Source organism: Hypomesus nipponensis, chromosome 18 (assembly GCF_054491055.1).
Source record: "Hypomesus nipponensis isolate SF chromosome 18, ASM5449105v1, whole genome shotgun sequence".
NCBI classification, from domain to species: domain Eukaryota; kingdom Metazoa; phylum Chordata; class Actinopteri; order Osmeriformes; family Osmeridae; genus Hypomesus; species Hypomesus nipponensis.
The window spans coordinates 697,971-724,161 of record NC_140378.1 but is presented as its reverse complement, the minus strand read 5'-3'; the positions used below and the strand labels follow the sequence as shown (position 1 = coordinate 724,161).

The following is a 26,191-nucleotide window of genomic DNA, read 5'->3' as shown; positions in this document are numbered from 1 at the left end:
TCCACACCTCAAACAAGTTAACCTAGACGCAAAACTATACGTCCAATCCAAAAAATGAGGATATTTTCCGAGACCCAAGACTCTCCCGAAACCAGACATTTCCTTTATATCCTTTATATGTCTATGCGGTCAGAAATACAACTCTACCGGCAGTTTAAAAACACGTCTATTTTCGAAATTCTCTGACGAATTTTACCCACCTCTACATTGAAGTTAGTGAGAGAATTTGAAAGGCTGCTCTCGCTTCAAGGCTCAAAGCTGAAAATCTGTAAATGTGAGCTCTTTAGTAGTTACATTGGCTGAAAGGGGACAAGTTTTCCTACATGTTAAGGTATAACTTGTTTCTGTAAGTTAAACTATATGAACGTCAGAGGAATTTGTAGTTGAATATCAGAAAAAGAGCAGCCAGCAGAGTGTGCCACTCTGCTGGCTGCTCAACCAAGAAGGAGCTAAATGTTTCATGTATTTAAACCTGTCACGATTGAAAATTGGCTGAATATTTGAAAAAGCTGAATCATTTGGGAATAGTTGAATGTCTTGTGAACATTTTAAAGTTTGAATGGTGTCTCTAGCTGAAAGTATGCTGAACTGGTTAAGTTTGAAAGAGGAGGAAGCTTTTTAATGATTTGAAAGGATTTACCATTACTTTTAATGGAAGAATAATTTGCACAAAAACCTTAACTTTTTTTTAAGTATAAAAGAGAGAAATACCAAAACACAGCACACATCTCCTGAAGGAGCTGAACGTTTTTTTTTTTTTGATTTTTTTTTTTTATTGCTGAAAATACAGAAATGAGAAAATACCCGCAAGCTGAAAGCTGAAATGAATTTCAAAAATGTGTGAGTCACACAAAAGAGGCAGTGTGGAAGCTGAACTGCATGATCTAACAAAGCTAAGAGCTAAAATAGCCTACAATGCGGGAGAAGCTGAAAGCTCAACTGTTAAACAGGAGAAGAAGTAGGCTAGCTAGTCACAACAAGAATATTATCGTTTTAACAGCTGAAAATATAGTTGAGATAGTAATAGCAGTAGCAGATGTAGCCTACCATTGAGTGCATTTACTCGGCTTTCTTAGTAGGATTCAAACATACAGCAGTAGGGCCGAGACAAAAAGACACGGCGACACTTTGTTGCAGAAGGATGATGGTGCAAGTTTCGTCTGTGAAGCATACAACGATTAATAAAAAATAATCATGTAGACGTGTTTATTGAGTAATCGCATAACTAATTACACATGTAAACGGAGTAATTGTATTATTGGCATAAACCGACAATTGCTAGTAATCGGGTTTGATGAATGATGAACTTTATTGGTTCATGGAGAATAAAAGAAATTTGCCTGGCATCCATACGTCAAACAAGTTAACCTAGACGCAAAACTACACGTCCAATCCAAAAAATTAAAGATATTGTCCGAGACCCAAAGACTCTGCCGAAACCATTGATATCCTTTATGTGTCTGTGCGGTCAGAAATACAACTCTTTTTGCAGTTTCCAAAACGTTACCCAATTCTGCTTTCATGGTGCGTGTCTGTTTGGTTGCCACGGCAATGGAGCAGCTGTACTCGCTAACGAGCTGGGCAGAGAGAATCACACATTTAGCTAGCATCCATACCTCAAACAAGTTAACCTAGACGCAAACCTATACGTCCAATCCCAAAAAATTGGATATTTTCCGAGACCCAAGACTCTGCCGAAACCAGAGATGTCCTTTAGCAAAAATCATCTGGCCCAGATCCGGGCCAGAGCCACCATAAAGTCTGGGCCAGATCCGTAAAACGGACTCGGGCCGGTGTCCAACGGCACAATGGGCCAATACCGGCGCGGATGCGTTTTACGGATGTGGTTCACATCCGGGCCGACACTGGGCCAGTTCCAAAACGGCAACGATTATTTAGGTTATATTCCCCATATGTTAGTTAATGCTCAATATAGTTCTCAGTAAGAAAAAACCCAGAAGATTTTCAAATAAAAACTTTTATTAATTTTCAAGCCATTAGTTTAAATATGTACATTCTCAAAAATGTTAACATAACAAAAAACACAAATTTATAAAAATACAAATAATAACAAACCAACATCTTTCATTAAATCAAATCAAATGCATAAAAGGAAGAAAACCATGTACTAGTTTAATGATTCACTTTAACAATACTAAATGCACACATAAAACAGGAATGAACAATGAGTTAGTCAGAAGATACAAACTTTAAGAGGTCTCCTTGGCCATCGCCCTGTCTTTGCGGCCGCCTCCCCGGTCAGATGCCAGGTTGAACCATCTTATGGCGCAAGAGTCAATCTCACTGTCCGGTGCACTCTGATGATTCTTCCGTACAGCTTCTGTTGAGGGAGTTTGTCCATCACTTAATAAACTGTTTAATAAACAGATATTCTGAATGTTCCACTTATTCCAGCTAATTCTCCATTGTTTTGACAGCTACTTCACTGTATTTTACAATACTTACTAATTAACAGAGTTCTCGTGAGCATTTCTTTGAAGCATTTTTTGCCATTTACTCCTTTCCAATTAATTCTTTTGGCCACTGTGTCAGAGAAAATCTTTGATAGAACATTCCAGGATATTCTCTTGGTGTTCTGTCCTCCTACAGCACCAAGCGCAGAAATCTGACAAGATAAAAAAAGGTTTCTTCTTGATCAAAAGACAAAATATTTGCTACAATTATGCACAGTTTTGTTGGCTCATGAAATCAGGTCTAAAAATGTTGTTTTGTGAACTCTATGAAGTTTGTAATTCTGCATCAAATGCTGGATTTATCTGAACAGAACCCTGCACTCAACACCAGTTAAACCAGTGGTTCTCAATCCTGGTCCTTGGGACCCCCTGCCCTGCACGTTTGAGATGTTTCCCTCCTCAAACACACCTGATTCAAATTAATGCGTCGTTATCAGGCCCATTTATTTGAATCAGGTGTGTTGGAGCAGGGAAATATCTAAAACATGCAGGGCAGGGGGCATCTCTGCTGCTAAGGCATCTCTGCCGTCCCAAGGACCAGGATTGAGAACCACTGAGCTAAACAATATTAACACCCAGTAGACTAAACAGCAGTGATGGATGTCACTTTAAAGGTGAGGCTGTAAAAAGACAATGAAGTTGTTGGCTTTATACCATGTTTTGCTTAGCATGAGAATTCCTTGAGTCTTTCAGCCACTCCTCCAACTCCTCCACTTCAGACATGGTGGCCAGTGGGAAACTCATATTGTCCGGCATCTCAGCCACTGGAGTTTCTGTACCCACTCTTGCAGCAAGACTGTTGACAGCAGCAGCAAGTTGCATTTGCTGCTGCTTGATGTGTTCCAGCAGGATCAGGATGTGCAGCTGAGCCGCTACAGAAAGAGTTAAGAAACAATTAAGTGTTACTTTTAGCTGTTACATGCTATTCCTCTCTTCATCATCTATCCATCTATCATATGAAGTATGATATATATTAGGGGTGTCAAACCCTGGTCCTCGAGGGCCGCTGTCCTGCATGTTTTAAATGTTTCCCTGATCCAGCTCACCTGATTCGAATGAATTGTCCTTATAACAACCCATTTAATTGAATCAGGTGTGTTGGAGCAAGGAAACATCTAAAACATGCAGGACAGCGGCCCTCGAGGACCAGGGTTTGACACCCCTGAATATAGTTTCAACGAGCACATAATGTAAGTACAAATATTTTTTCATATTGACTTATTTAACCATCTATATGGTCGCAGTCTGTTTTAAAATGATTGTACCGGAGCAAGGAACAGGTCCAGTGCTGGTCTTCCCCAGTCTAAAGCTAGGGACGAAAAGGTGGTCTTGGCCATTTTCTGACAGAGGGGTGGCAGAGATCTGGCACACAGGACTTGAGGGCAGACGCGTACGGTTGTCAACCAGTGACATTGGAGCTGAGGACAGGTAGGTAAATTGCGCACATTAAGAACAAAGACATTTGATAAGACCTGTGATATGAAATTGTTTATTGAAGTAGGCCTACCTGTGTCACAACCACGGTCAGATTGCCTCCTCAAATCTGGACGATGTCCAGCAGAGAAGTGGTGTGGAGGACTTGGAAGCATGTAAGGTGGAGGGCTAGGGACAAGTGGTGCAGGAGCTGTAGTATGCCTCGGGCCTGGCAGAGGTCTAGTAGTGGTCTGGAAAACTACATTGAGAGTGGGTGGAGGAATAGGAGGCAATGGAGTGGAGGTGCGTCTTCTCTTCCTCTCATCTGCCTCACTGTCAGAGTCTGTATCACCAAAAATGATCCTAACAAGCAAAGCAAAAGAGCTAACAATCTGGTATGTGCAACATAAAAACTAGTTTAGAATTGAACAACATTGGCTAATTACTTGTCCTAATTAAAAACATCATCTGTTTGTAACTCTTAAGTGTTACAGATCAGTGAGGCCCTCAGATTTTCTCTTACCTTGGCTTACTTTTTCTTTTCCTCATAATCACTTGTTCCTCGTCATCAGTTTGTAACTCTGATGTGTTACAGATCAGTGAGACCCTCAGCTTTTCTTTTGCCTTCATGTAGTCACCTGATAAAAGTTTTGAAAATCTGAATTATTAGTAAATAATAAAATGTAAACTTTCAAATATTTAATGATTTAATAATTTCAATGCCTTATTAAGTTAACTTTCTAAATGGTTCCGTACCAGCTCTTAAGAGGACTCGAACATCATACTGTTTCCAGTCTGGTCCTGGTTCCTCCCGTTTTTGGACAGCTCTATTGATGCGTTCATCACTTCTGTAGTTTGGCCACCAAGTCACACCATCTTCAAACCACGAGTCTGATATAATGTTTACTGTTTTTGTTTCAGTAAATTCCACAACTATATACATCTGAAAAAGAAAATACTACGGATTAAAATTAGCATTATTTCATAATTTCTTTGGAAATAATAACCCAAAATGTTTCATTCAATTAATGAATGTTCCATTCATTAATTGTCTGTCTTTGTAGTCGTTTGTATTGTTGTTATAGTCTGACTTTCAACACGTTCTGAGTGCACTTATTGTAGTTAGTTTCTGTATGTCTTACCAACCATTTTCGTTGAAGATACTTACTTACATCATTAAAATTCACAAGTATCCAGAACCCTTTCTGGGCCCTTTTTCATTTGGAGTAAATGTGCTGTTTTTCTGTTAGTCTGGCAGTCATTTGTCTTATTAGTCATTGGTCTCCCACTACTCAAACTCCCCACCCTCCCTCCTTATACCCACCACTCCAACTATGCCCTGTCACTATGCATGTGTAAAAAAGGCATGACAACAAACCTATCTTTATAAGGTAAGAGGACACACTTAAAGGAGATGTCTGACACTTTAGCTACCTTAAAAGGTCCTGTTGGTTGAGACACAAGAAATGTTCTAAGAAAATCTGAGCCCATGGGATAGTTAAAGAACTTTTAAATTTTAGAGAAAACTTTGAATACTACATAAATTCCTTCCACAGATTGAGTGATGTTATGTAAAACACATATCTCTGCCTATAGCAAAAACATTATCGCCTGTGGAAACTTTCACTGTCCATTCTTTAGTATGTAGCTCTCTGTACTGTGCTTCAGCTTGAAGGCCATCAGGAACAGGTCCAACATAATGTTGCCTTCTTAGACCCTCACGACAACCAATGCTGCAGATCTTTTGAACCTCTGATAACCTTCTTACTACCTGAGCAAGAGGGAATTCAGGCTTTCTAACACACCTCTTCAGTTTATGAAGGTAATTTTCAAATGGAAAAGCAGAGATAGTGTCCAAACAACCATGCACATCTGCATCTGCAGACAGGTGGACCAAGGAATGGACATTATACACTAAGGCATCTCTGCCGTACAGCTCCCCAAAATGACTAACAAATGTGGTGAGCAGCGTGTTTGCATATGTACTATACATAGAGCAGAGCTGTGGACTGACAAGGATGGAAATACCTGTAGATAACAACACAAAGTTGTTATATAAATTACTGTCTAAATATGGTTCCAGAACAACAGGGCCTGTATACAAGAGAAATTGTCTGAACTCTGTAGCTTTCCAACGATCTAATTCTCAAAGGGATCGTGGTTTCCTTGCAAACTCTGCTGGTATATACCTACGCATCTGAGTTAGACTTTCTGAAATCCTGTCAACAAGACTAGAGGACAAACGAAAAATCAGAGGGCCCCTCAGCCAAATGTTTAGCAATCGTCGCATTACACCTAAACATGCAAGGTGCATGTAATCAAGGGGAAACCGAGTTACCATACCAACATCTAAATTAGAAAATCCATGAGGTCCTTCATGGTGATGATCCTCATCAGCTCTCTCTGAAAATGATGAGTCAGTCCATAACATGTAATTATTTAAAGGGTAAGTCATTCGTCTGTTAATGTAAACACCTGGCTGGGAACATTTATCACATCCGTGATATCCATTGTGAGCCTTTGTGTTTTTTACAAATTCCCTAGCAGGTGTATCACACACAACAGAAACCAGTTCAAGGAACACTTTTTTCCCACTGAAATCAAAACCTCTCTGTAGCTGTTGTAACTCACATGTGAAGTCTCGCAAAAATTCTTCAGCTGGATAAGGTTTTTTACTGCCACAAAAAATGCCTATGACAACAGGTTCCTTCATTGGAACACTTAACAGAAGTCCTAAAATAGGCCAAAACTGAATATTTGTGCTTTTAAACAGTGGTAACCCATCAATATTAATCTGCAGCTTGAATTTAAAGCCATCAGCAACATTGCGTATATGTTGAGATAAGGTGTTAAGAAGCGCTGCCAAGACACCTGTATAATGATACAACCCACCACATTTTTCTTGTATTTTGTAATTAATTTCTGTTTTGAGGACAGTCCTAGCATCTTTTGGCAGTTCTGGGTGGTACACCCTCAACAGGGTAAGGAGGGCTGTGAGCGCAACCAAAGAAATACTGAACTGTACAGCCCAATTGGCTAAGCTGTCCAAAAGGCTCACATGCTCTTCATCAGTGTCAGCATCAGACTCTGAAACCATTTCTTCTCCCCCCCATTCTATGTCTGTGTGATGGTCATCTGAATTGTCATCCTCCACTTGAGGAGTAACGCTAGAGTCACAATCATGGTTGCCATCGCTGTCATAGGTGTTGTCACATGGGTCTGCCCTGTTTTCTACCGCCTGTTCTGTTAAATGAGAGTCGTCTGCAATGTCATGGAGTCGTTTTTCTAATGCAAAGCGTGCCCTCCGCCTGACTCCGGAGTCTGTTAATGGAGGTTGCCTCCTTTTCATCTTCTCTCTAAAATAGATTCTGACAGAAATACATGTTTTAGGGTCCATCTGGGGTTTAACCCCAGCCCTCTACTGATCTTTATTTATATTTTTCCACTGTACGTGTGTATCAGACATTTATCTGAATAACAACAAAGTTAATACAAAAAACAAAACAAGTTAACACTTTTTACTCATTGTTTCCAAGGGGTGCCATAAATATTGTAATACATTGTATGTTTGTGTGTTTGACTCACCTTCCTGTTGTGCTGAAGACGTGATGTATGACTCCTTTCTGTTACAGTATTCCAGGTTAACCTCAAACTAAAAACATTTTTTACATGATTAAGATCATGTTTTAACAAATGAATACAATCAGATATTATTTATCAGATCAGAATCAAATAATTAAGTGCCGTTCCAAATTATATGGTGAAATAATAAAATACAATGGAAAGTGCATGATTTTTGATTGGCCGATTGACTCTATTCACAAGCGACAACTTGCTTCTGAATGGTCATTTCAAGTAATTGACAGTTGCCGTTGCCGTTGCCAATGCTCATCCATATCCTGTCTGGCTAAAGATACCACTGTAGTGTAGAGCTACACATGAGCAACGGACAGCGACGTTGAAGAGAACTGTTCAACATCGAGGTAAGCGTGATAATATAATAATATAAATAACATTACTATGTGCAACAAGTCATATTTAATTAAAATGATGGAACACAGTGTATTTGTTACGTTTGTGTCGTAGCTCGCAAACTATGACAAATCTGGCTAATGTTCCGTTAGTAGTACTGAGCTAGCAACAGCAGACAAAGCTAGAGCTAACTTGTACAGTACAGTAGTAGCTCGAGCTACTACTGTACTAGCTATAGCTACTGGTTTATTTCATAGCAGTTCTCCCAGTCGTGGTTTTACAATAGCTTTTAAAATTGTAGAATGGACCGACCAATCGGTTACTATATATATATATATATATATATATAACGCTATATATATAAAACAAGTTAGTAGCTACAGGTCTATCCATAAAGAGGCATGCCCGGCCAGTAGAAGTAGGCTAGCTTAGCTCTAACAATTTAACAGAGCACACCACTGGATCGTATTCGATGTAGCGTTATATTGCTAGCGCCATCTAGCTACAGCAGCTAGTATACGCACTGTATAATGAGATGGTTAAACTTACATTTAGTCATTTTTAGTTACAAGAATATTATAAACTTGTATCTACTTACTCAACGTTACTTTTCAAAAGCGGGTACTGTATCGTTAGACCACCTAGTTTGCTGAAGTGTCCTCTAACAAACTGCCTAAAATAACGGCTTTTGTCCGAATGTTTAGCCACAAATTCACGAGACAGCCATCTCGTGCCATCAGCTTGCCGCTTGTTGATCATAACTGGAAAAAAACATTTACAGTACTTGTTTGTACCGTTTAAACGTTGTTTTTATATACAGTTGGGATGTAGAGTAATAAACGAGGTCTATCGGTATACTGCAAAAGTAAATACTTAACTGATAGTTGCCATGCACTTCTAAAAGTCTAACAGCAAATGTCAAATTATGTCAAAAATACCTTCAAGTCATGAGCTAGCTCGGCTATTTAACCAACTTAACACCTCCTTACCAGAGTAGGCCTGTTGGATTACTCCTCCTCTTCTAATGTTATGTTCTGATTGCCAGTGGGTTGTTGGTTATGGTGACTCTTATTTAGCATGTAATGAGCAAATCTTTAACATGGTTCTGGAGCAAGATGAGTTTAATGTTCGTGTCTGTTTCTGTAAGAGCATCGGCTAAATGACTAAATGTACTTACTACTTTTATTTTCCAGTGAGCAGAGCGTTGAAGATTCTTCCTGGTGATCTGCTGCCCATCATCAACAGTGTTGGGGACTTCTGTGTGCTTCTTCTTACCTCCTGCTATAACAACCATTCTCCATTCCACAAATATAGCTGTTGTCTCTACTCATTTGTCAATTGTGTACAGCAATCAAGTGCCAAGAGGGTGTGGGTTTTCATTCAAACAACCACTATACCAGCTGATTTTACAATTGAGTTGCTGCTCTTTAATAAACGGGAGCCACAAAGTGAAATCAGATGGTGTAGTCGTGCTTGGTTACGTAAATGTTTTTTAGCACGGTAGGCAATTTGGTGACAACCTGGCTGGTGCGTCACTGACTATCAAATGTTATCAAAGGCTATATGCCTCCCTATTATAATTGCACATCCTCATTACAATTTCCAGAGGGCTCCTCTCACAAGCTCCGCTAAGGATATCCCTCCTGGAAAATGCACATTCATGTTTGTTAGTTCAGACTGTCAATAAATCTGCCATCTTACAAGTTTAATGCAGTTGACTGGCTTGATATTGCACAGGTTTTGCATCCCTTATGTAAGAGCCATTTTCATTGGTTTATATATCGCATCAATTTGCACACACCGCAACACTCATGGGAATGTAAAAATGTTTGTTGATGGACACATGTACTTGCATGTTCAATGGAAGAACATTGTGATCAATAAATGGCCATCAAAACACAACGATGAGGTCTACTACAACTATAAGGAGTCTTCAACTGCCAGCTACGGAGCGGCGTAAGGTAGAAGAAAGCGTGTCAGCTAGTTATAGGCATTTAAGTCTGTATAGCAGCCCCTAAGTGGCTTTAAGTTTTAGGCTTAGCCATTATACATAAACTGACTTTTTAATCACACATTGTGGTGCTAATTGTGTGTTATTGTTTAACCACCCACATGTGGCTGCACAGAGTTTGCCAACCATGGTTTCTGATGTTGTGTTATGGGGTTGAATGGTGTATAATTGGCCTTGTGTATATCAGGGTGAAGGCTATGAATGCAGGTAGGCCTATGAGTGTGACCATTGACATTGTTTTACAATACAAAGTGTAGCACACAATGAGGGTTAAGGAAAATGTTCCGATGACACAGGTTATTACTGGATAAGAGTCGGCTAAATGACAGTTATTAACGTAGGCTAATAGACTATTAAATATTCAAGCTGTCTTTTAAACACTCGATGTCCAATACTTTTCATGTCTGGGAATGTGTTAAAGTGTGTTTGAAACTAGATTAAGACGTCGTAAATGACGAGAATAGACTGAGCAAATTTAAGTGTAAAATTAATGATAGAGAATTGTCCGAATCCGTTCCAAAAACGGGCCAGTTCCGTAGAATGATACTAAGAATGTAGCATTTGTATCAGATCTGGAACGGATCCGTAAAAAAAAACGGATGCGACTGTTACACGGATCTGCCGGAACTCAGCCAGATCCGGCGCGGAATCAGCTGCTATATTTCTCTGCGGTCAGAAATACGACCCTAGCTGCATTTTCCAAAACGTTACCCAATTCTGCTTTCATGGTGCTTATATGTTTGGTTGCCACGGTGATCGTGCAGCGATGATTGCTAACACGCTGAGGGCAGAGAATAACCAACATTTACCTACCATCCACACCTCAAACAAGTTAACCTAGACGCAAAACTATACGTCCAATCCAAAAAATTAGGATATTTTCCGAGACCCAAGACTCTGCCGAAACCAGCGATGTCCTTTATATGTCTGTGCGGTCGAAAATACGACGGCAGTTTAACAACAGGTCTACTTTCGAAATTCTCTGACGAATTTTACCCACCTCTCCATTGAAGTTAGTGAGAGAATTTGAAAGGCTGCTCTCGCTTCAAGGCTCAAAGCTGAAAATCTGTAAATGTGAGCTCTTTAGTAGTTACATTGGCTGAAAGAGGACACGTTTTCTTACATTTTAAGGTATAACTTGTTTTTGTAAGTTAAACTATATGAACGTCAGAGGAATTTGTTTGACAATTTAGTTGAATATCAGAAAAAGAGCACCTGCTCAATCATAAAAATCAAGAAGGAGCTAAATTTTTTATTTGCACAAAAACCTTAATTATTTAAAACGTATAAAAGTGAGAAATACCAGAAGTCATAGCCATCATCACCTGAAGGAGCTGAACGTTTTGATACAAAAATTGTAGGAATCGGTGAAAGTATGCAGGACTAGTTAAAGGCCAAAAAACGGCGGAAGAACTGTAGGGCTGATACAGGAAGACACGGCGACACTTTGTTGCAGAAGAATGATGGTGCAAGTTTTGTCTGTGGAGCACAACAATTCATAAAAAGAATCATGTAGGCCTAGACGTGTTTGAGTAATCGCATAACTAATTACACATGTAAACGGAGTATTCGTATTATTGGCATAAACTGACAATTGCTATCGGGTTTCTCATGGTCAAGTGAACGCACTCCGTGGCGTAGTAGAACAAAACAGTAGCATTATCATAGTAGTTAGCAAAATAGATATTAGCAGCATCTTCAGAATTAGGAGTTGTAGTGTGGCATAAGATATAACAGTATTGGTAGTGGTAGTGATGGGCCGCTCGGTACTACAGTGTCGATACTGTCCCGACACATTCAACACTCACTGCATCGGAACAACGTTTCGAGACGGGTTTTAAAAACACTTCCGGTCACGTGGCAAAATGTTTCGAAACGTTTTGTGACGTGATCTTGAACGAAACCTGTGTCGCACTTGCCAAAAGACTCATGTGTCGGGGTATAAAATGAGGCGGCAAAGCCAAAGGTTTTGAATGCGTGAGACCTTGGTTGAGAGATTTGTGAGAGTTTGAGAGAGATAGAGAGAGTTTGAAAAATATACAGAGAGTTTGAGACAGTTTGAGAGAGATTGAGAGAGTTTGAGACAATTTGAGAGAGTTTGAAACAGTTTGAGAGAGTTTGAAACAGTTTGAGAGAGTTTGAGACAGTTAGAGAACGTTACAGAAAGTTAGTTACTTGTGTGCCATTAGCGAAATCCTGTTTGTTCATTTGTCTGTTTGTGTGCTGTTGTGTGTTAAAAAATAAATACATTTAATATATGTATAGATATTATCCGTATTAGCTTCAGTGTACACTCAAAAAAATAACTTTTTGAACGAACATAAAAAAATCATGGAAAGGATTTCCACATGATTAAATCGCTTTATTCAAGCATTACGCAATTATGTTATTCCAACGCAATATACTTATGTTGGGTCAATTTAATGTATTCAAGTTGATTTAACGTATTTACAACAGTTGGGTACTATTTAATTTAATAGGGTTGTCCCACAAATTTACATTGTTTTATTCCAACTCAATTCAATACGTTTAGTCCAACTAATTAACTTCATTTGCATTGAACTTAATTTAGTTGATTCAACTAGTAGTGTAGTAAATGAAGTTGATCAAGCACAAACCAGGAAAAGGTGCAATATATTTTTTTATTACCTTTCTTCACAAACAGTTCAAATAGCTTTTGTGTTTTCACAAAACATCTTTGGTAAACAGATTCTAACACTTACAAGTCAAGCACAAAACTGGAAAAGGTGCAATAAGCTTGTATTCATTTTCTTCACAAATTATTTAAAACAAATGTTGGGAATAAATGGTGAACACCATTAATGTCATGAACTGTTGGTATATCTGTGTTTTAATAAACAACAATTATTCAACGGAAAAGGAGTGTTTTCAAAACCTGTCCTTTGTTGGACAGTTTGTGTCCATCTAACTCCATCAGGATTTTCTGCACCACCTCAAAAGTGTATTTGAGCTCCGGAGGATAGCTTAGGTTCAGTGCGTATACCAGGCCAAGCAACATAGCCACTGCGAAAGCTGTGTTGCCCAAATCACACATAACTTCCACCCCTTCCAGGACAATCCCGACTTCGCTGGGCTCTGCACAGTCTCTTCGAATTACGACTATTCCGAAGACCGTGTCTGCCATGGCCACATTGCTTTCATTGACGTCCTGTGACAAAAAATGACAAGGGCCGGGTTTCCCAGATTAGTTAAGCTCTTAACGCTAAGAGCTTCTTAGGAGCGTTCTAAGATCACTCTAGAACGCTCTTAGAACGCTCCTAAGAAGCTCTTAGCGTTAAAAGCTTCTTAACAAATCTGGGAAACCGGGCCAAGGACAATTATTTTTCACTGATGTGCATCGCATCCCATTGTTATGGCACAATCTTTACAGTATCACTTTACAGTAGGCTGACGCAGATAAATGTTAGTTATTCCATCAGAATAAGGAATATTGTCTCAGTACAGTAAAAGCTGTTAAGTAAACTGTTATTGTCCGAGTGAGAAAAAGAGAAGGGCTGGGTTTCCCAGATTCGTTAAGAAGCTCCTAACGCTAAGAGCTTCTTAGGAGCGTTCTAAGAGCGTTCTTAGAACGCTCCTAAGAAGCTCTTAGCGTTCAGAGCTTCTTAACGAATCTGGGAAACCCGGCCAAGGACAGGCTGAATCTCAAGCCGGCCCCAATCCCCTCACCCTGTATACTCCTATCCAGGTAAATTAACATACCACGTATTCTTTCACCAACTTCTCCGGATCTTCGTTGAGGTAAACACACAGGCCTTTGATGACGCATTCCCTTCTGACGTCAATGGTGTCAGTCTCAACATGCAGATCAGAGAAGAAAATAACATTTGGAACACCGTTTCAACAATTTAGCTAAATGGGGAATAGCTGTGGTGCTCAAAGTCAATTCTACAATGGACAGTTTCAGTCAATGTTTTGTCACTTTTTCATACCTGGGTTATGGGTGCCATGATGGTCTTGATTTTTCTCCCTTGAACTCCACCTTTCTTGGCATATGCCTTCATCAGGTTTTCAGAGTGGATATCCAGCTCGGAGAAGAACTTTGACTGTAAATTGATTGTTGTGATTCTCTTAAACTCTGAAGTCACCTACAAAAAAACAAAACAACGGTAGACAAAACTCAGTTTGACTAGTGTGATGTCACTTTTAGGGACACATTTGATATAGCAGTTCAGTCTATTCAAGACAAAATGCATTCCTGAAAATTCCCCCCCACCACTTGTCAGAATGCCAACAAAGGCTGCTGTTGCTAGCCTTCAGTAAATCATGATCAGTTTAAGTAACTTCTCATATTCTTCCTGTATTTTATGACACATCCAGTGCGATGGGGATGTTCTTTCTCATTAATTCACTTACCTCACGCACATGGAAGAGAGCTGGCCACCTTGTTTTGAAATCAGCTACCATGGGTGCCTCTCGAACTACCTCTTGCCTTCTATGCGCAAAGGTCTTGTCCATCATTGCCGCCACCTTGTGCTCATTGTTTCTTTTCTTTACTTCTGAAAGGAGGGCCACTCTTATCTGTTCTAGCGTCTCTGCTGTTTCACCGGCTGGATAGGTGGGGCAGTAATTCACTTCAGCTTTTTTCGGCTTCTTCACACTGTATGCAGGACTGCATTTGTTCTCAGGTTTGTGTTTTAAGGAATTCACAGTAACTTCAGGGCATCCAAGCCGTCTGAGCTTTGTCCGGTAGTTAGCAAGTTTGTACTTTAGGCTTGTCTTCCATCCGCCATACCCAGTGACTGAACCTGGCTCTTTCAAACATGGATGTATTGTCACAAGAGCTTCTGCTACCTCATCAAACTCAATGTCAGTGAGGTACACTTTGTACTGGACGATCACTTCAGCTAAGCCATCAAGAATGGCAGATTTCAGTTGGGTATCAGGATTCAACAAAGCTCCAGTTTCTTTGAAAGCAGCGTTGGCTCTGTCCAGCTGTAGCTGAGTATCATAAGCAAACCGGGGCATGGGGAAGACAGTGGGCCATGCAGTGGATCTCGAGTAGGTGGACTCAGGAGAAGACAGTATGTCTGTATCAAATGAGCTACCAGCAGATGAAAGGGAGGAAGAGTCGTCCAGAGTGCGGGATGTGGCAGCAGCTGAGTAGGGAAGTGGCGGAGAGCCACCAAGTTGGGCAGGTGCAACAGAGTTATAGATTACCTTGATGGAGCTTTTGTCCTGGATGTCTGATGTTGAGTCCAAGTTGGTGAAAACATTCCCAAAGTCAGCATCCATGAATTGAAGCCTGAAGTCCCCATTTACTCCACACTGTCTCTTTATTTGCTGCATGAGTTCATTGACAGACTCTGGCATCCCATCTGGGAGGATCAATCTCTGGGAATTGTTTTCTCCCAGAACGATTCTGAGTTTCACTGGAGCAGCCATTTCACGACCAACTGAATGAGGAAAGAGAAGATTAAGGTGATCTGATTTTAACAGAGCAATGAGAACAAAAGTAAGGAATGCTACAACCATTAATATGGCTCTGAATTAAATTGGTCTGAATCTGTTGTAATTATGCCCAATTCATTTGATAAGAAATCTAAAAAAGAGCTATGATTTCTCTTTTTGGGGAGGGCATTATGAAATCAGTCCCCTGAAATAAAAAGTAAAAGTAGCCAAATCCTATAAATACTGAGTAATATGGCATTACATACAAAAAGACAACATTACAGATAACATACATTAGCTTTGTTCAATGTTTATGTGTCTTTTTAATGTCACCAGTCTTAGAGGTCCAATCCAGTAGTCTGCCAAAGGGTAGTCATCGGCCAGTTCACCAAGTTCAATCAGAACAGTTTCTCTAGCTGGACATACACTCAGCTCAAAAGCTCTGAAATGTTCCCTGTACCACCCAGAAAGCTTTCTCACTATGAAACACAGTCTCTCCTCAACAACACAAATCTGAAGAATCTCTCCAAAGTCAGGCAGTCCACTTGTAGACCCATGGGCAACTATCATCCCGTTTCTGAAATGTACACCTTTGCTTGAGACACACTTGGAAAGGTGAACTTCAGTTGTACCAGGGAATTTGTGTTCAATAGTCTGAGTTATTTCTTGTTTCAAAACATCTAGATAGACTGTTGAGGCATTTGTAACCTCTAGGGAAGTTCTCTCAAACCTGGATGATCTCAAATGATATGAAATCATAAACTGATGCTTAGTAGCTAGCGAGAGGGGGACGTTTTTAAAGCAATTGGTGTGTCGCACAACCTGCTTAAAAAAACTGTGTTTGGCCTCAAAACGCATTGTCCAGAGTCCCACAAGAGGCCCAAACATCCTTATCAGTTGAGGATAGTGCTCTACATAATGATGTTTTGGGAGCAGATTCACATCAGGGAAGAGTTCTTGGAACCTTTCTCTGTGCTCTGAAATTTTGGATTCAAGATAGGCAATGGACTCATCTGTGTGTGTTGGAGCAACCACAAGCTCTACAATGTCTTTTAAGACCAACAGTATTTGCCATGCCATTTCACCCTCAGGCACCAGATGCCCAATTATAAAAGGAAGTAGTCTTAACAGAGCCCAATTTTCATGGGCATTCCCACCTATTGTTTTCCTAGTTGAAAATGTGTGTGGGATCACATGTGGCATATTTGTCTTGTCTGCCCACTTGTAAGGGAAATGCAGGATGGATTTGTTGAGGGTTTCAAGATTGAAATATTTCTTGGACATCAGCAACGCCAAACACCGTGCAAGCTCCACCGGCACTATGCCCTCAAAAAGGTCATGCATAATATCTGGAGGATAACCCGTGTGAACACTGAAGTGGGCAAGAGTTTCAGTGATAACACAATCCCTTTTCACCCCAAAACAGCTTGTCCCATTCTCCTGAGCTGATTTCACATGCGAGTCATGGAGTTCTTTGGTCCTGAGAGTAAATGCACCCGATTTGACCTCTTTTGTTTGGATGTCAGTTTTTGCACCTGTACAAAATCGGCAACTATACTGACCAGAAAAGCTCTCATTAAAACCTGCTATACTGTGAGCCCCCAGGTTATCTGCCGCAACAACCTGAATCGTACCTTTAAGACATCTGCCAAGTAATGGAATGAAAACTCCCTCTTGCTCCAGAGTTTTTATATCTTGGAGAAGAGGATGTAAAACACGGTCATAACCATACTTCTTCACATCATCAGTTTTACACAACACTGCCAAGTAAATTGATGATAGTGATGAATATGAGCTTGGAGGCAAATTACCCAAAGTCCAGTAGATTGCACAAATCTTATGTTTTCTGCGAGAAGTACCCAGAGGATTGCAAACCTCAAAATCATCTATATATAAGCGTAACAAAATTCTCATCTCATCCCCTGACAAAAAACAGTTTAGCAGGAAGTGTGAACCATCCTGAGAAGATGTATAAGTATGACGTTCACCACTCAGTCTTTTACTCTTCTGTGCTCTGTGGTTTTCAACTACCATGTCCACAACATCTTTCTTAAAGAGCTGCTGCAAAGACTTAAGTACAGGCACATACTGAAAACTTCTGTTTTCCTTGGCTTCAAGAATGTATTCAACGGGTTCTACGACCTTAAAGCTCTTTTTATAGTACTGGTTGCGGAGATAAGCTGAGCTTAGGGGACCCCCCTTCTCTATGGCTTTGAGCAATGGGTTAGATGTGCAGAGAGCAGTGGCTACCTCTGTTACCACAGACCTGTCAGTTGTGAGACTATGTTTCTGAAATATCCCTTCAAGGAAGTCAATGGAGAGGGGTAATGTTGCTGAACTTAACAAGTAGTGCAGTTCCTCCAAAAACTCATCAATTTTCGTGCCTGGCACATGTGCAAAATGCTGTAACTTGAGCAACGCTGCAGCAAAATGATTCTGAATTACTTCCGGCAAGTTCAGAGTTACATCCACATCACTATTTGAACATGAATTTTCTGCTTCAACTGCAGAGTGAAGTTGATTACCTGCATCTTCCTCAGGATTATTAGAGGATTCTTGTAAAACTCGAGTGGTTCTAACTACGTCTGGCTTGAAATCTTTCAATGTATGTGGATTGTGTTTTTTGTTCTTGTGAGAGTGAAATGTTCTGTATATATTTGTCTGAAAACTGCAACCCACAAACATACAAGTAACAGTTTCATTACTCTTCAAATGAGTGTTAACGTGTGAAAAATAATCCTTCTCTGTCGGAAGATTGCTACATGTGCACAAATGGCAACTATATGTTGATAATTCCTGCAGCTCCTGGGTGGTTTGTTTAGGATGGACTCTACTTAAATGAATGTGCAAAGCATTCCATGTTTTAAAAGTACATGGGCAGTTTGTGTGTGGGCATGGGTAACGTTGCATATGCCGGTGCTGAAGTCGAAAATGTTTTAGTAGCTCATATCTGCCAGACAGAGATACACTACACACCTTACACCTCCACATCCCCCACCCAAACAAAATAAAAACCAACTGGGCAAATATAGGTTAAGCTGAACCCTAGCATCGTAAGCACTTCCAGTCAGTCAGTCAGTCAGTCAGAAAGACAGACAGTCACTGTTTTAGCCCAACCACATTCAGGTCTGACAGTACTTACAAATAGCCTTTCAAATTGGACTTGATGGCCGATGACCCAATATTTTGGATTGCAGTAAGGCACGTTCTGAAAGAGACCAGATGAATGAACACATTAATATATTGCATTTATCCAAAGTAAAGGTGTATTGGTACATGTATTCCAACTGAAATATTTTGGTATGTGTCTCTTCAATGCAGCGTTGTTTTGAGCACTGCAAAAGCACGTGTGCAGAACAATGGCGCATGCGAGATCGCCATGAGTTATGGAGAACACAGATAAACTAAGAGCCACGAAAGTATGACACAGCAGAGAAGTTGAGCATGGAAACAGAACTCAACTTAAAAATACTTTCATAACTAGTATCTGAAATGTACATCGACAAAACGTATGCATATATTTTCACAACCACATTCAGGTCTGACAGTACTTACAAATAGCCTTTCAAATTGGACTTGATGGCCGATGACCCAATATTTTGGATTGCAGTAAGGCACGTTCTGAAAGAGACCAGATGAATGAACACATTAATATATTGCATTTATCCAAAGTAAAGGTGTATTGGTACATGTATTCCAACTGAAATATTTTGGTATGTGTCTCTTCAATGCAGCGTTGTTTTGAGCACTGCAAAAGCACGTGTGCAGAACAATGGCGCATGCGAGATCGCAATGAGTTATGGAGAACACAGATAAACTAAGAGCCACGAAAGTATGACACAGCAGACAAGTTGAGTATACAAGGAAAAATAATTTAACTTAAAAATACGTTCTTAACCAGTGTCTGAAATGTACAACTACAAAACGTACATACATTTTAACAGACATTTTGACTACCTTTACTGGGGCTTTGAGAATGTACTTTAAATACATTAAAATAGTCGGCATGATAACTGTCTAGGAGAGGACAAATGTAAAACAATTCTGTGCAAGGGTAGACGGGCAGCAAATGGTAGAAGAACACTCTAAGTGCCAGCTAACTAGCTAGGCGAACACCAGCACGTTAGCCAAAATGACATCAAGGCTGGGTAAAAGAAAAGACGCCAAATATTGCTGAAAATGATGGACAAGTTGCTGATTACTTAATGTACGTCGTTTCGTTAGTATTTAGATGCATGAAAGCAGAATTAAACTTACCTTTTCAAAATCAACTCCTCGAACAAGACCCGTTCTTCTCACTGCCGTCTTCTTTAACTGCCGTTATTTTCCCGGGCAAAATGGGTTGTGTTGTCGCGTTATCTCGTTATCTCACGAGTCCATGGAGTGCAACATCAGTTTGGCTAGATTTTATCACGTTATCTCAACACAACTGAATCTAACAACTGTTAAGTTGTTGAGTTTTATGTAAATCCTACATGGTTTAATCACGTTTAACCTTGAAACATGAAACAATATTGTTCAAATTACATGTTACAGTTTTGTAAATTTAATAACCCGACAGTTTCCCTTTTTTGAGTGTAGTTATTCATAGTTTAGTGCTGCCTTAGTTAGTTAATTGTGTGTTTCCATAGTTTGTTTATATTCAGTATTAGTTGATAGATAGTTTGATAGATAGTTCAGATAAATAGTGTAGATAGTTTGTAGTATAGAGCCAACAAGAGACAAAGGTCCCATGTGTGGGAGCACTTTGATCTGGTCTCCCCTAACAAGGTGCAGTGTTTGCACTGCCCGATGAATTCATGACACACATCCACCCGAAATCCATACTCGACTAACAATATATATTTTTGGCCTACATTTTGGTTTGGAAACAATGCAAAATATGTATAAATATATATATGAAAAAGTATATATTTAGTTTACCGTCTCAAACTATTCAAAAACCATGCTTTGGGCCTTTTATATTTTTGAAGGAGACAGATTTCTCTGGTATTCGATACCACACTGTCTGCATTTCAGAACGGCAATAATTCCACTCAACCACACAACTCATTACATAGCTAATGTGGAATTAGCTATAAACCTGTTGGTTATGCCATACTCGTAGTTGCCAGCAGATGTCGCTGTTGGGTAAAGGTTTCAAGCGTTTCAAAGGCCCCGACTCAAATGTTTCAATTGTCTCGGTGTTTCGAAAAGCCTCGATTTGCCCATCACTAAGTAGTGTTAGTAGTTGTGTTGTGGTGCTCTTAGTCTTTTAATGAGACGAGTTGACTGAATCACTTGTCTTGTGTCTCCACTAATCAGCTAATACCAATCACCTGTGTAAGAGACTGGCGCTTGTTTGTGTGGTTGCCACGGTGATGGTGCAGCTATGGTTGCTAATGCGCTGAGGGCAGATACTACCAGAAATTTAGCAAGAATCCACACCTCAAACAAGTTAACGTAGATGCAAAACTATACGTCCAATCCAAATAATAAAGATATTTTCCGAGACCCAAGACTCTGCCGAAACCAGATACAGTGATCCCTCGCCACTTCGCGGTTCACTTATCGCGGATTCGCTATTTCGCAGATTTTCATAATGCATTTTTTTTTTTGGGTGCATTGTGCTCTGCATTCTGATTCCCTAAAAACTCACTCCCGCTGCTTGTATCAAAACATGCTACGAATTGTGCTATCATTTTGTCGTCTCGTGCAGTTATGTGTACGTACATAAAACAGCTTGGCAAATTTACATTAAGTTGGCCAAATTATCTTGTAATTTCGAACATCTCCTAAACCCATAATGTCGACGAAACGGCCTACACGTGAGTCACTGTATTTGTATACATGTAATAGTTAATAATTGTAAAACAAAAAAGTTTTCTATTTCGCGGATTTCACTTATCACGGGTCATTTTCGGAACGTAACCCCCGCGATAAACGAGGGATTACTGTATGTCCTTTATATGTCTGTGCGTTCAGAAATACGACTATAACGGCAGTTTATAAATCTTGTTATTTTTTGTTTTCTGTGACGAATTTGTCACCACATTTGCATTGGACTCTATGGGGCGAGAGTTGGACGTTGTCTCGCTTTTGTGGGGCTCTGAACAAATGTGTAAGTCTTTTGGATTCCACAGACAACTGTCTACAACTAGCACAAAATTAGCTATCTATTGATCCAAAAACGAAGCATGAAGAGCGAAAATTGTGGCAATGCTGGCAAACTAGAAATATGTTTTCAACGACACCAGAAGCTTCCTTCCGCTCTAAGCGATTCAGTCTGCACTCTGGGCTTCCTCGTACACACCCATGTAAATCTCAGAAACGGTTCGAAAAAGTCATGAAACAATCAGTGATATAAAAAAAAGTTGAATAGATATCAAAAAGCTGAATTATATAAAATAGTTTAGGGTTTTGTCAACGTTTTAAAGTTTAAATGGTGGCTCTAGCTGAAAGATAGAGGAAGAAGAAGGATTTGGAAGTTGAAGAAGTTTGAAGAAGTTTGAAAGGATTTGAAAGAAAACTCCATTGGAAACCCATGTAGAAAATATTATGAATATTGATTTATATTAATTCAACTATAAGAGGTACAAAGCTGAAAAGTCATAGCCCCCATGGCCTGAAACTGCTGAATTTTTTGATAGTTGAATGGTTTAAATAGCTGAAGATTTGAAGGCGCTGAAAGGTGCCACGGAAGAAATAGAAGATAAATAATAATAATAATAATAATAAGTTGAATAAAGATTCAAAGAACAATACTTGGAATGCTGAAGCAGCATTCCAACAATAAAGATTCAAAGAACAATACTTGGAATGCTGAAGCAGCATTCCAACAATAACTAGAACATGCATTTCCTGCTGAAAATGCGTTGGAATGCTGAAATCTGAATATATTTTTTTTAAATGCCTGAAAATACAGAAATGAGAAAATACCCTCAAGCTGAAATTAATTTAACAAATGTATGACTTACACAAAAGAGGGAGTGTGGAAGCTGAACTGCATCATCTAACGAAGCTCAGTGCTTAAAAACTATGCGGGAGAATACGTTTGAACGTTGTGAAGCAATCGAAGAAATAGTTTAATTTCAAGAGGCAGTGTGGAAGCTGAACTGCATCAACAAAGCTATAAGAGCTTAAATTACCTACAATGCGGGAGAAGCTGAAAGTTGAACTGTTAAACAGAAGAAGAAGTTGGCTATCGTTGTAACAAGAATATTGTAGTTTTAACAGTTGAAATTATAGTTGGGATAGTAATATCAGTAGCAGATGTAGCCTATCATTGAGTGCGTTTACTCGTCTTTCTTAGTAGGATTCAATGTTTTGATTTAAAGGAAACATACAGCAGTAGGGCTGATACAGGAAGACACGGCGACACTTTTTTGCAGAAGAATGAGGGTGCAAGTTTTGTCTGTGGAGCACAACGATTCATAAAAAGAATCATGTAGGCCTAGACGTGTTTGAGTAATCGCATAACTAATTACACATGTAAACGGAGTAATTGTATTATTGGTATAAACTGACAATTGCTATCGGGTTTCTCATGGTCAAGTGAACGCAGTCCGTGGTGTAGTAGAACAAAACAGTAGCATTATCATAGTAGTTAGCAAAATAGATATTAGCAGCATCTTCAGAATTAGTAGTTGTAGTGTGGCATAAGATATAGCAGTATCAGTAGTGGTAGTGATGGGCTGCTCGGTACTACAGTGTCGATACTGTCCCGACACATTCAACACTCACTGCATCGGAACAACGTTTCGAGACGGGTTTTAAAAACACTTCCGGTCACGTGGCAAAATGTTTCGAAACGTTTTGTGACGTGATCTTGAACGAAACCTGTGCCAAACTTGCCAAAAGACTGATGTGTCGGGGTATAAAATGAGGCGGCAAAGCCAAAGGTTTTGAATGAGTGAGACCTTGGTTGAGAGATTTGTGAGAGTTTGAGAGAGTTTGAGAGAGATAGAGTTTGAGACAGTTTGAGAAATATAGAGAGAGTTTGAGACAGTTTGAGACAGTTTGAGACAGTTTGAGAGAGATTGAAAGAGTTTGAGATAGTTTGAAAGAGATTGAGAGAGTTTGAAACAGTTTGAAACAGTTTGAGAGAGTTTGAGACAGTTACAGAGAGATTGAGACAGTTAGAGAACGTTAGAGAAAGTGAGTTACTTGTGTGCCATTAGCGAAATCCTGTTTGTTCATTTGTCTGTTTGTGTGCTGTTGTGTGTTTTTTAAAATTTTTTAAAATATATGTATAGATATTATCCGTATGAGCTTCAGTGTAGTTATTCATAGTTTAGTGCTGCCTTAGTTAGTTAATTGTGTGTTTCCATAGTTTGTTTATATTCAGTATTAGTTGATAGATAGTTTGATAGATAGTTCAGATAAATAGTGTAGATAGTTTGTAGTATAGAGCCAACAAGAGACAAAGGTCCCATGTGTGGGAGCACTTTGATCTGGTCTCCCCTAACAAGGTGCAGTGTTTGCACTGCCCGATGAATTCATGACACACATCCACCCGAAATCCATACTCGACTAACAATATATATTTTTGGCCTACATTTTGGTTTGGAAACAATGCAAAATATGTATAAATATATATATGAAAAAGTATATATTTAGTTTACCGTCTCAAACTATTCAAAAACCATGCTTTGGGCCTTTTATATTTATGAAGGAGACAGATTTCTCTGGTATTCGATACCACACTGTCTGCATTTCAGAACGGCAATAATTCCACTCAACCACACAACTCATTACATAGCTAATGTGGAATTAGCTATAAACCTGTTGGTTATGCCATACTCGTAGTTGCCAGCAGATGTCGCTGTTGGGTAAAGGTTTCAAGCGTTTCAAAGGCCCCGACTCAAATGTTTCAATTGTCTCGGTGTTTCGAAAAGCCTCGATTTGCCCATCACTAAGTAGTGTTAGTAGTTGTGTTGTGGTGCTCTTAGTCTTTTAATGAGACGAGTTGACTGAATCACTTGTCTTGTGTCTCCACTAATCAGCTAATACCAATCACCTGTGTAAGAGACTGGCGCTTGTTTGTGTGGTTGCCACGGTGATGGTGCAGCTATGGTTGCTAATGCGCTGAGGGCAGATACTACCAGAAATTTAGCAAGAATCCACACCTCAAACAAGTTAACGTAGATGCAAAACTATACGTCCAATCCAAATAATAAAGATATTTTCCGAGACCCAAGACTCTGCCGAAACCAGATATGTCCTTTATATGTCTGTGCGTTCAGAAATACGACTATAACGGCAGTTTATAAATCTTGTTAATTTTTGTTTTCTGTGACGAATTTGTCACCACATTTGCATTGGACTCTATGGGGCGAGAGTTGGACGTTGTCTCGCTTTCGTGGGGCTCTGAACAAATGTGTAAGTCTTTTGGATTCCACAGACAATTGTCTACAACTAGCACAAAATTAGCTACCTATTGATCCAAAAACGAAGCATGAAGAGCGAAAATTGTGGCAATGCTGGCAAACTAGAAATATGTTTTTAACGACATCCGAAGCTCTCCTCCGCTCTAAGCGATTGAGTCTGCACTCTGGGCTTTCTCGTAAACACCCATGTAAATCTCAGAAACGGTTTGAAAAAGTCATGAAACATAATCAGTGATATAAAAAAAAGTTGAATAGATATCAAAAAGCTGAATTATATAAAAATAGTTTAGGGTTTTGTCAACGTTTTAAAGTTTAAATGGTGGCTCTAGCTGAAAGATTGAGGAAGAAGAAGGATTTGGAAGTTGAATAAGTTTGAAGAAGTTTGAAAGGATTTGAAAGAAAACTCCATTGGAAACCCATGTTAAAAATATTATGAATATTGATTTATATTAATTCAACTATAAGAGGTACAAAGCTGAAAAGTCATAGCCCCCATGGCCTGAAACTGCTGAATTTTTTGATAGTTGAATGGTTTAAATAGCTGAAGATTTGAAGGCGCTGAAAGGTGCCACGGAAGAAATAGAAGATAAATAATAATAATAATAATAATAAGTTGAATAAAGATTCAAAGAACAATACTTGGAATGCTGAAGCAGCATTCCAACAATAATAAAGAGAAACAGGAAAACAATAGTGAGAATGCTTAACAGCATTCTCACAATAATAATAATAAGAAAGAGAAACAGAAAAACAAAAGTGAGAATGCTTAACAGCATTCTCACAATAATAATAATAAAGAGAAACAGAAAAACAATAGTGAGAATGCTTAACAGCTTTCTCACAATAAGAAAGAGAAACAGGAAAACAATAGTGAGAATGCTTAACAGCATTCTCACAATAATAATATATATGTGAGATAACAATGGTTTGTGCTCGCCAAAGGCAAGCACACCCCAATTAAACTAAACATTTAAGTAAATTTCATACCTTTGAAAATACTGACTTATTGTCTGTTCTAAACAAGAAATGTTAATCTTTCCATCAATCAAGCTGTTGTAGTGAATATAATTAAGTGACTTTCTAGAAAGTTTCTGGGAAAACTGTAGCCTTGTGTTTTGATACTTTGTGCTAATAATATGAACAGGACACTGATGTATGCAGGTGGCTACAGTTGTATCTCCATGTATAAAAAGCCTGTCTCTGGAGAATGTTTCATCAGATGCCGACAGACCACCCAATGTACGCTGTGTGTGTCAGGTCCTTTCTGCAAAAAGCTGTATTCAATAAATACTTACTACATTCTAGCAGCTTTGGGTGTATTCATTCTCAAATGTCCACCGCAATTGTCAATACCCCTGAGCCATAGCAACTACCATGTAAAAGGAAAACTTGCCAGTTAAATGAAAAAAGAGCCAGATTTAGCTATTGTGTAGGAATCCCCACAGAATGAAACATTACCGTTACTATTTTGACTATACAGCTAGTCATACTGTGGTGTACCTGGACACCTGTTTAACTAAATAAATAATCAGTATCACAAAGAT

General features: G+C 39.3%; 2 protein-coding genes and 2 long non-coding RNA genes across 9 annotated transcripts; 2 read left to right on the top strand and 2 right to left on the bottom strand.

Annotated features, from left to right (window-relative positions):
* Positions 1-911: 911 nt before the first annotated feature.
* On the bottom strand, positions 912-9,158 carry LOC146250794 (uncharacterized). 6 transcript variants are annotated; one of them, XM_084679708.1, is made up of 10 exons: positions 8,458-8,529; positions 7,473-7,539; positions 5,056-7,255; positions 4,644-4,845; positions 4,411-4,525; positions 3,982-4,250; positions 3,740-3,892; positions 3,129-3,346; positions 2,467-2,626; positions 2,203-2,341 (listed from the first exon to the last, which is right to left on the bottom strand). In XM_084679708.1, exons 4-10 carry the CDS (start codon positions 4,828-4,830, stop codon positions 2,211-2,213), a joined length of 1,233 nt encoding a protein of 410 aa, XP_084535834.1. In that variant the 5' UTR covers positions 4,831-4,845; positions 5,056-7,255; positions 7,473-7,539; positions 8,458-8,529; the 3' UTR covers positions 2,203-2,210. The 6 variants fall into 6 exon arrangements, with proteins under 6 accessions (XP_084535831.1, XP_084535834.1, XP_084535833.1 ...); XM_084679707.1 differs by having other exon boundaries at positions 4,644-4,830; XM_084679709.1 differs by having other exon boundaries at positions 4,644-4,830; positions 5,060-7,255.
* Positions 3,228-4,114, top strand: LOC146250795 (uncharacterized). The gene is made up of 3 exons (XR_014732039.1): positions 3,228-3,357; positions 3,568-3,902; positions 4,003-4,114. It is a non-coding gene; the product is annotated as an uncharacterized LOC146250795 (long non-coding RNA).
* On the top strand, positions 7,751-9,568 carry LOC146250793 (uncharacterized). The gene is made up of 2 exons (XR_014732038.1): positions 7,751-7,870; positions 9,053-9,568. It is a non-coding gene; the product is annotated as an uncharacterized LOC146250793 (long non-coding RNA).
* Positions 9,569-12,165: 2,597 nt separating this feature from the next.
* On the bottom strand, positions 12,166-19,827 carry LOC146250792 (uncharacterized). Its single transcript, XM_084680433.1, has 7 exons — positions 19,537-19,827; positions 18,835-18,900; positions 18,422-18,487; positions 15,049-15,284; positions 13,821-13,976; positions 13,591-13,683; positions 12,166-13,039 (listed from the first exon to the last, which is right to left on the bottom strand). The coding sequence occupies exons 4-7, from the start codon at positions 15,271-15,273 to the stop codon at positions 12,740-12,742; spliced, it is 774 nt and encodes a 257-aa protein (XP_084536559.1). The 5' UTR covers positions 15,274-15,284; positions 18,422-18,487; positions 18,835-18,900; positions 19,537-19,827; the 3' UTR covers positions 12,166-12,739.
* Positions 19,828-26,191: the final 6,364 nt, after the last annotated feature.